Here is a 15280-nt window from a genome sequence, read left to right as displayed (position 1 = left end):
GCTTGAAAAGTTTAAACGTTTGTTTCACACTGTTTGTTGTTCACCATGGCAGTATACAAACTCAAATCATTACCGCGTCACTTTATGCGTGACTAGTGCCAAGGCGCAAAATTTCTCCAGAAACTCAAATTTCTCCATTTATCTACCAAACATTTCTCAAGTAGGTAAATCATCTTCCACTTTTACCACAAATTCTTGAAAAGGTTAATGAAGTTCTGGCTCAGCTAAAACATTTTTTACGCAATTCAGTATCATAATTTCAATTTTATATAACTCATTTTGGTATCATTATGGCCAACTTTTCCGCACTGGTTTATTATGCAACTGCAATGAGTCACATAATAAAAAATAGTGGCATAATATTATGCAACTAATTTGAGTTGCATTTTAACATTATGCAACCCAAATGAGTTAATAAAAAATCATTACACAAAATTTGGTATGTAACTCGTTGCAAAACTCAATGTTTTCAGCACTCTTCGTATTTGTCCAATTCTGCAAGGCTCATTGGATAAATTTACAAGGTATTGCCCGTTGTGAAGATTTATAGATTCCGACGCAAATAAATGATTAGGCTCATTTTCAGCGTAGGTGCGTTATAAATATTTGTTTACAATGCAAACCTATCACCACATGTGTACCTAACAACACAGCGTAAAATATTCACCAGGACGCGGTCTGGTTGTATATCTATGTGCCCACGCAAGAAAAATCCACGCAACTTATTTTCGCGCAGGAGTCTAAACAGGTGGAATCTCCGCAATACGACACGTTCCAAAAAAAATCAACTTTTTGCAACTCTTTACATAATAGTTATTTATGTAACGAGTTGCAAAATGTTGATTTTTTCAGAACGAGTCGTACATTTATCCAACGAGGCTCGCCGAGTTTGATAAATACGAAGAGTGCTGAAAAAATCGAGTTTTGCAACGAGTTCCACACAAAATTTTATGCAATGATTTTTTTCATAAGCAACTCATTTGAGTTGCATAATATTCATAATGCAACTCAAATGAGTTGCATTATGAACATTATACAACTACTTTTCATTATGCAACTCATTTGAGTTGCATAATGAACCAGTTTGGAAAAATTAGCCATTAAGATACCAAAATGAGTTAAATAAAATGTAAATTATGATAGATACTGAATTGCATAGATAACTATTTTGTCATTAGGTACGTTATAAAAACGTCAACTTTCAACTCACAGAAGAACGATAAAACGGCCTAATTTTTTATCAAATGAAAAGCCTCGTTGGACAAAAGTTCGACTCGTGCTGAAAAAGTGATCATTATGCAACGTTTTGCATAAATAACTATTTAGGAAATCTTTTACAATCATCGATCAAAATCTTTTTCTGTCGTGCAATCAACTTCGCAGCCCATTGATACGTTACAGCTATGTCTGATACTCACACCTAATACACGCTAGTTATAAGCGCCATGAAGCAAAAACCCTCATTTCGGTGCAGTTTGTAGCACGGATATGACATCGCCACTACCGCGAGGCACAGTTTCCATTGTATCCGTAATTCAAAAAGCAAACCCCCGCCCGGGCACCGAAAATTCGTGCAAACCAGTTCAAACGAACTACATCCGCCTAAATTTATCTGGTCCTTGCCTGACCATCGAAAGCCAATTATAACATTCCCGATCAGGTATCGTCTTCCACGATCAAGTTATAGCTTGTACACAAACCAACACGACTTTCGCAGTACTTTCCTAATGAACGACCTAGCGCTTCCGACCAATGTCGCAATCAATTAGCACCGAGCTTCTCATAACAGCTTTAAACACTCAACAACACGGTTGGAAACAATGCTTATGCCAATGAATAATAAGTCAATTTTGCGAGCATTTTTCTTTTTTTAACATTGTTTCAATTTATATTAAAGGTTAAAACATCTTTATATCTACATTTCATAATTTTCACCACATTCTGGTTATTGGTTTACAGAGTTGTTAGTTCTAATAGTTATAAAAAATGGATTTATCCTACCATTTAGAAGGGAGAAACAAAATTTAGTTTCGACATGAACACTATACTTAGGACGGACATAATTTCGAATGATAGTCAACCGACATCAAAACTTTTCCTGCCAAAAAAAATCACTAGCAGTGTTATCAAGATTTTCCACTTTATCAAATGCTTCAAAAACTTTGCTGCCATCAACTTGCATACCAAATCGTTGCGGCCATCGAAATCTCGTACTTTTCTATAACTAGATTGATTTCAAGTGTGTATAATTTGATTGGCCTAGCATAATTAAATCTGGTTGGGTTAGCATTGGGGTGGATGTCAATATCCTTACTTTGATTTTGGCACACATTGTTTAACTAATTTTATCCCTACAATACTCTGCAATTTATGCTAGTGATGACTTTTTTTGTACCTGAATCAACAGTCATCAGATCTGGGGGTTACTCTTAAAACAATTAAAATAAAATCCTGTTCTGTAGGAAAACGACTAAAAACGACAGTTAGCATTAAAACTCTCCAGAGCAGGCGGTACTTAGGCTACTGATGGTGCCTGTCGGAGACGTGGATCCAGGCAGACGGTTAAAGTTGTAACAGTCGAAAATCTTGTCGCACAGGATGTCTTCCAAACTACGCTCGAACTCTTCGGTTGTTTCCTTCAACAGGACGCTAGATTTTTGCTGCAGAGAAGAAAATCAACAAGTTGATTAGCGGTACATCCCAGTGGAAGTAATATGCGGTTGGGGGTATACTTCTAGATAGCGACGAGCGGATCGGATAATCTGGCGAAGGTCGTGCACAATCTCATAGATGGTTTGGTAGCCACCCATCTGGGCCTTCGAGATAATCGTTCGCAAATCGGTAAAGTTCGGATTCACTGTGTCAAAGCCTGGAAACTAGAGAGAAAACAGACGATTACATCATACATACCTTACCTTTACCATTGAGACTCACAGAACTTCTTATGTAATGTGGGGTTGAAATGGCGAGAAATGTTCCCATTTCAGCGGTGAGAAATTGCAGTTCGAGCCTAGCAGAGAGCAGAGCAAGGATGCATGCTCAGCAATGAGAAAGGACATTTACGCGCATGCTTCGTCGACAATAAGTCACCGATGATATGTTCATTTCTGTGTGCCTACCAACCTACCATGCAAAACGAAAAGGACAATCAATGACGTCATATCATTCTACAATACAATAACGTCTGCATTGCAAGAGTTACGCAATCACATTATCCTCCAAACATTTTTATTATAAAATGACTAGTCGGATACCGACTAACATAGAAACCTCTAAACTAGACCTTGATAGAACAGAGAAATAGAGAAATCCTTCTAAAGTAGTTCACCAAACAGACGATGTGGTATCCAAGAAAAAAAAAATAATGCAAACTGATTTAGTGTGAACATGTAGAATTCTTCGATGACAAATAAAGTATAGTAGTGTTATCATTTAAGATATAAACCGAGCTCCGGGTTGATGGGAATCTCTAGACTGCATACTACACTATAGCACATAGAAACAGACGTAACTCTTAGAACAAATTACATTGAAAAACACCAAAACATCAAAACATAACCGCCCAATGCTAAACGTACTGTGCTTGGCCGGGCCATCACTAGGTGGCGATAGTGAAACGTCAAACAGGAGCAAAAACGACGTCAGCGCAGAGAGCGGTCAATCGACCTACTACTGAAAATTTGAATCAATCGTAAAAAGGTGATCGATGGGAAGCGAGCGGAGTGTGACGTCTGTTTTTCTGTGACTATAGTGTGAAGACAATATGCGTTTCAGTACTTACGTAATTTTTAGTGAAATGCGCCATCAAAAAGTACTTTGCCTCATTCACGTTGAACACTTTTTGAAGCAAAAAATGAATTTTGGCTACCGTTTCACTGTCAAAACTTTGCCGGATGATCGCATCGTTGAAAAAGTCCATTTGCAGCTGCGACGGCAGCGCTACGTCACCACCAGTCATCGTTTGACCACCTGATGCAGTAGGTTCCCCATCGCTTTGTTTCAAACTGCCAAGCGATCCCAGTAAATCAGGACGATGCTGCGAGATAGGATTCTTCAAAATCTTCGGCGTGGAGGTGAGAAACGGTGTCGAGGGATTATTGCTGGCGTCGGGCATGGGGAAGGGGACTTTCACAGAACACGTCACCGGTTGGGGACCGAACCCCGGGGGCTTCTTGACCGGTTCGTAAATGCCCGTCTTGAAATAGGTTCCATTTTCATTGTGCTTCATCTGCGCCTGTTCCGAGTCGTTGACAACGGAGAAGAGATAACTTTTAGCATTGTCGTAAACTACGCTACTACGGTCCGATAAGTCGCTACTACTTGCATTGTCCGACGATGAATTGTTCTTGTTCTCCGCAAGATTTGGAATCATGTCCTTCAGATACTCGTACAGCTCCTGAATGTTTCGTTCCTTTTCTTCGTCCGTTTTTGACTGCCGACCTGAGACCTTCGGCGAGGATTCCTTCTGCATCCGACTTGTGCGCTGGTTTTGAACCATTTCGTCCAGGCTGGTGAAAGACTTGACCAAGCTGTCGACAAAATCAATCGTGGAATCCTGCCACTTGAGAAAATGATCCAGGAAATCCGGACTCAATACTTTCTGCACCCTATCCAACCCGTCCGGAGTGTTGTACACGTACCCCTTGATGATGTTCCAAGCGTTGATGATCCGAGTGAAAACGAAGATGAAGTCCTTCACGGCCCAGGCAATGCCTTGTGAGTTAATGTTTGCCAGAACGCTGTCCGGCCGAATGAGATCCTGCTTCATACGAGCGCACAGACTATCGATCTTCTTGAAGCAAGGCATTTTCTGGTGATTATTGGCCAGCTGCTCTGCCAACTCGCAACCCTGCATGGCCATATCGGTTAGCGCGATAAGTTTCTCCTTGTCCACCACAACGCCGGATCCTCCGAAGCCGACTTCTCTGTGCGTATCCGATACCAGCGGCATAATCGGTGGGCTTAGCGGGGCGTCACTAGAAAGAGACAATAGCATAAATGTTATGACTAAAATGGTGATGTACTTTTGAGTTTCGCAGTTGTAAGAGCATGAGTTGGAAACAGATTCGAAGGTAAGTTTCGTAGTTCATTGAAATTATAAGCCTGTGTACCGTTTTGAAAAGACATCACAAAGCGGTGCACAGGCTCAAAGTCAATCCTTTGGAAAATTTGAAAACGAGGGCACAGTAAACGCCAAATTTCCTAGGAGAGTACACAGGCTCATTTGAAAATTAATCATTATTTTTGTTCTGGATAACAGGTGGATAACTGGATAACTGGACAACTGGATAACATGATAATCCCGAGACTAGCTTTGGGAACGTCCATAAATTACGTCAAGCAAAAATTGTAAATTTTCAACCCCCCCTTCCCCCCTTTGTCACACTTTTTGTATGAGCCCTCGAAACACTTTGCTGTACAGCGCGACGCAATTTATGGTGATTCGAATGTCTTCTGTGATTCATCTATCTTTCTTTGTGCATTCTTTGTAGTATCCAAAAAAGTTGTGATAAGACTACTCCTTGGGGGCATTAGTGTGGGACACCAAAATACATTTTACTCCTGTAAACTTTTTGAGTTCCATTTTGGCCCCATATCAACTGTGCAAAATTTCAGCTCGATCGGAGAAACTATATTTTAGCGCCAGCCGTTTTAAATTTTCATACGATTTACTATGGGGAAAATCACTTTTTTAAAGAAAAATCACCACAGGTTGCCCCTTAACCCCTAAAAATATATCGATGAATGATTTCTGTTGGAAATTTTACGAGGAACAAACCCTCTGAAGACCGCAAAGCGACCGAAGGCATGTGGAAAAAGTTATTGACTGAAAACCGAATGACATGCCCACGCTGTTTAACACGTAAGGAATAACAATAAATAATAAAATCTCATCATTTTATCGATCGGGTAAGGCTTAATAACTTTTTCCACGAATGTCGCATCGCTTTGCGGTCTTCGGTGGTCTGATTCCTCGTGAAGTTATCTACAGAAATCATTCAACGTCTTATTTTTAGGGATCAATGGTTGACCTCAAGCGATTTTTCTTTGAAGAGGTAAATTTTCCCCATAGTAAATCGTATGAAAAACTAAGAATGGCGGGCGCTAAAATATAGTTTCTTCGATCGATCTGAAATTTTGCACAGTTGATACGGGACCAAAATGGAGCTCAAAAAGTATACAGGAGTTGGAGTTTTTCCATTTTTTATATTTTCCCATATAAACCGTGTACCAGGCTAGGGGGCATTCACAAACACTCTTAATCACTGCCTGATGAATACCATCTTTCATTGTAAATTCGAATTCGGAACCATCCATTAACCCTAAAAGGGATACCGTCATACCCTCAGTTTCGTCACCTCGCTGAGTGTGTTCCATCAAAGACGAGCTCCGAAAGGCGCCTGGGGTCCAATGGGGTCCCTTTTAGGGTTAAGTACGTCACGGTCCTAGGGCAAGACGCAATTTATTAGGTATGGATTATTATTATTTTTTTTTTGCTAGGTTTCTAGCTGCACTCTGAATAGAGTTGAAACCTCTACACTAGACCCGAAGATAGAAAAGAGTACGTAATCTTTCAGAAGCAGTTTGCCAGCCGTACGCGGAAAATGATATCCATTAAGACACTGTTGCAACTGACTCAGAAAGATACGGTAGAAGATTGGAAAGTTTTCAATTGTTCAGTCAGTCAGGATTTGCCTATGTAGTGTTATGGTCACACGGTTTGTGTTTGTCTCCTTATTTCATTTTGTGGTATGGTTAAATATGTTTTTCTCCTCGTTAAGTCAGTTGTCGTATGTTGTTTTTTTTTTTTCATCGAATCAATCGAACCCTGTATGTTAAAATATAGTCGATCCTGTGTCAAATTGTTTTCTTGATTTCGCTAATCGTTTTCTACTTGTGTTCATCTCTTGTGTCCTTAAATTGTCATCGGTCCAAAATCCACAGAAACATGTAACTGAACTTCTGAACATCTAAGAGATAATCAAAAATACGCCAAGTTGGTCAGTTGATTGCAATAAAATTTTAAAATAAAAAAGATTTCATGTCAACTTTCATCCCGCTACAAATACTATTAAAATATTCAAATTCGTTCAATTGTCCTATCGGTCCTACCTAGATGAACCATGTCATTTTCTCACGCGTAGCCTAGAAATGTCAACCTAGTCATACACAAAGTAACGTTGTTCAGTTAATATAAAGCAGTCAGTTTTTGTCCAAAATGTCACGTCGAACGCATTGACGTCAACAATGCGTTTAAGTGTTCGCACGTTAGCTTTGAATCTATCAGCACAATTAAGTGCTGCAAATCTCCTTCCCACTATTGATTCTTCGGTCGATTTTTATTGCTTTATTTAAAGAAAAAATGACCAACTAACATTGTAAAAATTCGAAAAAGCGACTGTGATATTAATAAATTGCTATGTAATAAAAATCAACCGAGAAGCGTGGGAAATAGAGCCCAAGCAACATTTTGAAGTCAGATGGCTGTAAAAGGTTCCAAAACCTGTCACAAATCCTATAAAACTTTTATTAGGATTTGTAACGATCATCAAAACCTTCTCAAATCCAACCGACTTGGAACTATTGCTTGGGAATAGACTCTACTGAGCCCCGGCGGTTCCTCCTGTTTATCGAGCATGTCTGATGCATATGATCAGCCATACTCCATCTGCAGCAGCCGATTCGTGATGAACCGTTGGAGGTGCATTAAAGTGTTGAAAAGGTGATATGTTTCACTAAAGAACACTACATTACAATAATCAAAATGAAACTCCTTCACTTTAATACCGTCAACCCCTGCGAACTTGGCCAGGGAATTTATTAGGTATGGATTATTGCACGAATTTATTCTGGTAAGCAGGCCAGAAATTTTACGTTTGAGAGGTGTCGGCACCGCTCAAACGTCAAATTTTCTGTGGGAGGAAGCAGGCCAGAATACATTCGTGCAGTGGACCATAGGAAAAACCCGTTCAAAGGGGGGAGGGCGGTTCGACAATTCCCAATTTTAGCGTGACGTACTTAATGGATGCTCCCTTTGGAACCATTGTGATTCATACACTACAGGTATTATAAGTTGATTACCTGATCACACCCGTTATTCCATCCACTTTGCCAATGTCCACGGGCGACAGTTCCTTATGTTTCACCTTGCTTGCCATCTTTCCGTTGCATCTAGCCCAGTTGATCTTCTGCCCCAGGCCTTCGTTAGTACCCGGAAGCTGCGGTACATATCGATAGAACCTAAAAAAAGTAGAGAATTTAATGTGGCTAAGCAATTCTTTCAAAATATCCAACAACTTACATGTTACTGTCAAACGATTGATGTTGGGCGAAGTTTCCATTGACGGGTTGGGAAAACACCGGGATGGTTACCGGAACCGGAGGTGGCGGCAAATGGAACATCGAGAAGCCAGGTTGTACCAACGTTGGCAGCAAATGGCCGTATTGCAGGATCGTATAGGGATAATCTAAAAAAATGTTTTTAATCTTACTACTGCTCGCTTGTTATCAGACATTTTTACCTTGACTAACGCTGGCCGTTTGGTTGAGTGCACGTTCCGGAAATGAAACGGTCGAACTGGGTGAAAATTTAACGTTGCCCATGGTAACAATGGTTGATCCTGGTGGAAGAGAGAAAAAAAAACAGAATTTCAAAATGAAACCAAATTTACCAGTTCCGGTTTTCTCACGGGTTTTGGACAACTCCGAACCGGGTGCTTTGTTGAAGCTTTCCTCCGTCATTTTCCCTCCAGGTAAAAGAAACCGGCAGAAGCAGTTGTCCTTGAAACCGCCGCACAAGGTCCTCTATTGTTGCGCAGGATCTTTTGTTCGCCAGTCAGCTGTTCTGGCACCACAGGAAGCGATAAACGGGATTTACGAGCAGCAGACTACCGTTCGATCCGAAGGTCTGCAGCAAATTGAGATCGGCTCGCCGGTCAGCTGATTGGTTCCTCTGCCAGTGCGCAAGGCAGGACGACGACGAACAACGAAGAAACAGGAGAAAAAATTCAAATTTCACCACATGGTTGCTTTGATTCGCGCAGCACCGCGGTGCGATTTTTCAAACGCAACAACTTGTACGACGCGCTGCAGCGCGCTGCCAGTTCAATGTGAAGCCAGATGTGAAGGATTTAAAACATAACGGACATACAATGCACAGTGAGTTTCGGTGTCGATAAAAAGGTCAAATTGGCTTCTTTAACTGTGTTGAGATAATTCGATATTCTGAATCTGCATGTCAAACTGAGCCGAAATCCAAATTTTCATGAATTTTGGAGCCCGGGAACCTATTTAAAAATCAATTTGAAGTTTGTATGGGAGCGATTTGTCGAATCACCCCTCGTCGGATTTTGTACTGGGCGGAGCTGTCAAACAGTTGCCCAGCTGTCAAAAGGTGATTTCAAAAAATTGCTTTGAAATTGATTTTAGGTACCAAAATAAGGTTCTAAAAATCTGAAAAAAATCATAGTGGCTCAGAAAAGGGTGCTCTTTCGTATGAAATCGAAAAATAAATATATTTTTTAAAATTTAAAAACCCAATTGCATATTGAAGATTTTATTTAATATTGTCGGGCCGCCACCAAACCGGACTTCGCACAATGAAGTCGCGACGCGACCCAACTCGCGACGTTTTTTAATCATGTCAAAAGTAGTGCGCATCCTTCCCGTTGTTGTCAGCAACACAGCGCACTAGATGCGAAACAGTTCCGACACTTGTGGACCAAGAAAATAGTAATTTTTGATTGAATGTCGGTCTTGATTCCAACCGGATAGACAATATCTAGATATTATGGAATTACTGGATTAATTTTAGGGACATTTGCCCCTATTTGGTATCGCCGTTCTATTTCAAAGCACGTTCCCAAGCTACTGAAGTAAGGTACACGGAGAAAACGAACTATGCATTTTAGCTTATTTAAAAATAATTATTTCTCATTTACTCGTTTTAACCATTACAATGCATAAAAATATATGCATTCCTTGGGATTTCTGGCATTTATTCAAGCTTTAGTGAATATCAAGTCATTAATTGTACACATTGGACTTTGAAAATTTTTAGTTGGCCAATCGACAGCCGCCGCCATCGCGTTGTTAAAAATTAGTTGTGTTCGTCCGCGGTTTCCCTATAAAGCTCATAAAAAGCATGTTTACCACTGAGTTTATTAATTCCAGATTGTTCATTCTATTCCGGTAAGTACATCTAATATTTTTTCAAAGACGTAAACCTTCAAAATGTTTAAATTTCCAGATAAATGTTCCAGTTTCTACAACTTTGTTCGACGAGGAGTGTGGCGGTGCTGAAGATCTACAAACAACATTAAATGTGAATAATAATAATTGATCATGTAATTAGTGAGTTTTTTATAAGTGAAAAGGCAATAAAGTGTTTCTGATTGGTTTTGCTTCGTCCAAACTTGTCCTTTTTTTGTTTGAATAATAAATAAAATAAACAAGATCTATTTTATGCATTCAATTACAAATAATATCAGCATAAGCATTCCAATGAATACTGTCAATATATGCATTTTGAGAAATAAATGCGTTTTATGCATTGGCGGAATATACCTCAAAATATGCACTCCAAAGGGTGGGCAGATCGAATATGGTTTTAGTATAGCTTTTATGCATTTTAGCATTTTTTAATCTAACCGTGTAACACTCATAAATCACGTCAAAGGTTTGGAGGAGGAAGGGGGTCTAAAATACGTGCACTAGTTATGAAAAATAACTTGACAGAGGGGGATTAATTGCACGAAAAACGATGGACGTTGTAGCACGCAGATTGCGGCTAAGAGTTTTCCCGTCTTCTGCTTCGTTCCCTGGCTCCGAAAACAGACGGCTTAAGCGCCACCTCCGAAGAGGACCGTCTGTCGAGTTATGTTTGCCCGGCAAGAAACCCAACCTCAGGGCGGGTTTGTTTTATAAGAGACCAAATAACGATTTAGGGACGATACAGAAAACTCAAAAGTACGGCTAATCGAGATATCTCACTTATAGAGGTCGCCTTAAGCGATTCTCAAAATATGGTTGATGCTAACCGTCGTTCTACCAACTCACAAAGACACCACTCACGAGTATCATCATTGGAAGAACTCACCAATTCAAATTTTCCTGTTAGCTTCGGACACGTGAGTGGAGAGACTGATTTCCCAGGCAGTCTATCCTGGCGTACAAAAAGATTAACAAAAAACAGGTAGAACGACGCGAACGTGAGAAATCTCAAAGACCAAAAACTGTTACATCGGGGAAAGCTAACATTCTACAAAAACAGCATTTGAAGGTAACGAAAAAACTAACGAAACATTTATTCGAAATTTAATAACCTAGGTTTTATTCATGTTCCTTTCCATGCTATTTCATCTTCTTCCACTTCCTAGCTTTCCCTACGTGTGTGCGGTTTAAATTTGTTACTATCCTAATCTGGTTCTATCGACAGTAATCGATCCAATAACTTTCTTCTCCGAGCTCGGTTAGTGTGTGTGGAGTTTAACGCATGCGCATGGTTAATTTTTGGATTGGCTTTGTCTACTCACGGTACCTTTCAGCTACTCATCAATGCCGTCGACAAAACAGAAGCGACGGCGTGGCGGTCGACGGACGGCTTGGTAAAGAAGCACGCTATTCTTACCGCATCCTACGCTGGTATTGCGCCGCTACCTCCAAATGCGTGCGACGCGCGGCGGTTCGGAAAATGCGCCTTTCTCGCTGCCGGTCGCTAAATGGACCGAATCACCGGCGCAGTTGCTTCTCGGTGTCGATGACGATGGGGGTCGTCGATGGCTTCGTCAGTAAGGTGACTACCACATGGCCGACGTAGAAAAACGTGGGTTTCGGCCGCCTCCGGTGGGTGAATGTTCCGATCACCGAAAAAGTTGCTTGATGGCGGATCTGACGATGGGGGTCGTCGGTGGCTTGGTCGGTATGGTTGCTACCACCTGAACGCCGACGAAAAAACGTGGTTTCGGCCGCTCTGTCGGAACGGTTGTTCCCTTCCGGCTTTCCCCTCAAACCGGGACTCTTGACGCTGCGACGTGGGGTCGAGAGCGCGTTTGGCGAAAAAGGTGCGGTGTGCCGAGCTTTCGGCCGTGGATCAAATCCTAAATAAAAAGCCGTCGAACGGCTGTTCGACTGGTTTAACAAAAATTCTCCACACAACAAATTTCACAATTACCTTTTTTTTCTATTCACACACACGCACACACGAACTATCTTGACCGCACGTAACCTTTTGCTTAGGTCAATGAACTAACTTGCTATCTAACGGAAAGGAACGAAAAGTAACATTAATTCAATCTAAAAAGACTTCTCACATTTGAACTATTACCAAATTAAACACACCGCGACACAAGAACATAGAACACGCACTCCCGCCTCTTCCACGGTCCAGGTCAAAATGGACGAGTTGAAGTTCTGTAGGTCCTCAGATAAGGTCGAATCCCAAGACTTCGTGGCCGGAAATACGTAAAATTACCGAAGTAATTTTACGATCTTTTCAAACGACAATTCTCATCAACCACGAATGAGAACCGAATAAATTGCTATCTCTTTCACTTTCATACCCATCTGAATGATCTGTATCGTTCCATCTATTTTTAAATACCCGATCCAATTTTATCGAGAGAGTTCGGGCTTGAACATTGAACCTCGAGATTGTTCGGGTTTCGTGGTGTAGTGGATAGAACGGCAGGAATTTTATTTACATGTATTAGACTTGTGAAGGCGACTTGCATGCAAGTTGTATGCGGTTTTGAAGTGCATGTCATTTCGAATGGTGACATTGAATATCGCTAAACATTTATAGTGAACTTTGGAATTTAGTACATTTGACACTGAAAACATTAAATTTGAATGAAAAATAAATTAACACGGATAATAAATTAACATTGAAGAAGATGAAAAATATTTAATTTATTATACAATTTATGTACATTTTATATACATTTCACATAATTTTTTGAATAAATCTTAAAATAATATTTACAACAAAGTGACCATGCTACAACGTAATAAATTAATCTTCTCCAACTAACCATACAAACAGACGTAACATTTCGAACATTATGTGATTCAAAACGTTATCACGGAATCACATTCGCCCAATACTAAAAATACTAAGTTTGGCCAGCCATGAGCTACACTGAAAGCAGCTTTATAGTGAAATTTACTGAAATGGGGGTTATAATCAAGGGGAATGACATATCCTTTTCTAACCGGAATATCCGCATTTATCCGTTTCTAACCGTCGCTAACCGTTGCTAAGCGAGCTGCTAAGTGAGCAGAAGTTGGACGCGGTTAACGACGGTTAGAAACGGATAAATGCGGATATTCTGGTTAGAAAAGGATATCCCAACTAACAATCGCAAACCAGCATGCATGCTGAATTGTTGCTTTATAATAGTAATGATAGCTGAACTCAAATTATGCTGTACACATTACTGTACAAATGTTTTTTCAATTGAAAAAGTAGCCAATGTTCAACCTTTCGTATCGGTATCAACAATTATAAATTTAAACACTTTTCAAGCGTTTAATAATATTTTTATTCGACTTGCAGTTATTTCTTTACAAAATAGTTTAACAAGACCTTTTTCTGCTTCTTGTCAAGTACATGCAAAAATTAGAAGATGTATCTGTACAATGTGTTTTTCACAAGTCAAATAAGCGCTTTCGTTTCATCATACTTCGACTCAGTGTACAGGATGAAAAACACGTGTTTTTTACTGAACAGCAGCTGAATTAACGTGTTCTTCAGTTGTTAATCATAAACAGTACATTATTCACCACTGCTGAATAGGAGTCAAAGTGTAATCATTATACAACCACGGGAAATTTATGTTTTGATTTGAGCGCGTCAATTCATCATCTCTAGGATGGCGCAGATAGGAAGGCAAGCGGCTGGCAATCGATGGGTCTCGAGTTCGAATCTTGATTTAAGTAAATGTATTTGTAGTTATTATTTCACAATAGTTGTTCACAGCATAAAGTATCAATCATAAACTCTCGTAGAAATTGAAAAATTTTGCATTTTTTTTAATCATTTTTGCAGTAGCTGAATAACAGCTTTACTATCAGTTTGTAAAATGATTTAAACAACAAACAGTTCAGTTGCTACACAACACTATGCTTTATTGTTTCTCCAAATTTGTGTGAACAAAACCCAAACAAAGGTTGTGCCTGAAAATTATCCAAATGTTATTCAGCGCCATGCTGAATTAATTCGTCGTAAAGGTGCTTGTAAAAAGAGTAATTGTTAGTTGGGATGTCATTCCCCTTGGTTATAATTAACAGACTCGCACCAACGTTTTTCAACCGAAGTGACTTCATGTTTATTATAAGAATAAAGTGACCAGACGTCCCGCGTTTCGCGGGACAGTCCCGCATTTTGACCAAATGTCCCGCGACAAATTATGTCCCGCGAAATGTCCCGCGTTCGTCTCAAATCGTAAAAATGTCCCGCGTTTGAAAAAAATCAACAAACATTCAAAATATTGTAGTAACTTCAAAGCTAAAATAGTCAAACCGGTTTTGTACAAAGCACAAATCACATCAAACATACTAACGGAACTTTCAACATCAGAGTTCAAAAACTGAAGAATTTTTGCGAGAAAGTATATAAAGATTCTGGGTTACAGTAAAGTTTGAACTGTTGAAGGCTTTTTTATCAAGCGATAGCACTCCCAGCATTTTTTTTTGAAGAATTAATTCGAATATTGTTGATTTATATGCACAGTCAGGCAGCATTATCAACAATCAATACGATGCTGGCGAATTTTTTGTGACGCCAGTCGTTCCCCCAGTGAAATCGCCCAATCCTGGTGTTTCTGACGCCACGCTTTTAATGTCTGTTTGCTTCGCCCTTTCTCATCGAAGCAAGACTGAGTCCGCCAATCAAGTGACCATGACAACGAGAGAAAAACGGTTATTTATTTACATATCACGACGAAAAAAAAACCATCGTTTATTCTCTTTCGGTTTTGAATAATTGGCTGCCGCAGTCTTAGATTTTTTAGTGGGCAGACCCATGAAGGTCGATCCCAATCTACCGCCACATGAAATTCCTCTTGCCCTCAAAGTACTGGATCACGGACCACGTTGGTCGAACCCTCGGTCGAACCATTATATAGGAAGGCTCTGCCGTGGACACATTGGTTGGCGGTGGATCGGGATCGTTCTGCAGGGATTCACTCCGATGTTACATATAATGCATGAACTGATTGGCACTACTGTTCAATCAATTCGATATTAATTGAATATCATTAAGAAAACAACTTCCAAAGCC

General features: G+C 40.0%; 1 protein-coding gene across 2 annotated transcripts; it reads right to left on the bottom strand.

Moving 5' to 3' along the window:
• Nucleotides 1-1848: 1848 nt before the first annotated feature.
• Nucleotides 1849-9037, bottom strand: LOC109407168 (protein mitoshell). Of its 2 annotated transcripts, XM_062850310.1 has the most exons (8): nucleotides 8691-9037; nucleotides 8523-8621; nucleotides 8303-8468; nucleotides 8083-8241; nucleotides 4325-4976; nucleotides 3782-4234; nucleotides 2733-2876; nucleotides 1849-2660 (listed from the first exon to the last, which is right to left on the bottom strand). In XM_062850310.1, the coding sequence occupies exons 1-8, from the start codon at nucleotides 8740-8742 to the stop codon at nucleotides 2490-2492; spliced, it is 1896 nt and encodes a 631-aa protein (XP_062706294.1). In that variant the 5' UTR covers nucleotides 8743-9037; the 3' UTR covers nucleotides 1849-2489. The 2 variants fall into 2 exon arrangements, with proteins under 2 accessions (XP_062706294.1, XP_029709020.2); XM_029853160.2 differs by having other exon boundaries at nucleotides 3782-4976; nucleotides 8691-9036.
• Nucleotides 9038-15280: the final 6243 nt, after the last annotated feature.

Source organism: Aedes albopictus, chromosome 2, assembly GCF_035046485.1.
Source record: "Aedes albopictus strain Foshan chromosome 2, AalbF5, whole genome shotgun sequence".
Taxonomy (NCBI): domain Eukaryota; kingdom Metazoa; phylum Arthropoda; class Insecta; order Diptera; family Culicidae; genus Aedes; species Aedes albopictus.
This window is presented reverse-complemented; position numbering and strand designations above follow the sequence as displayed.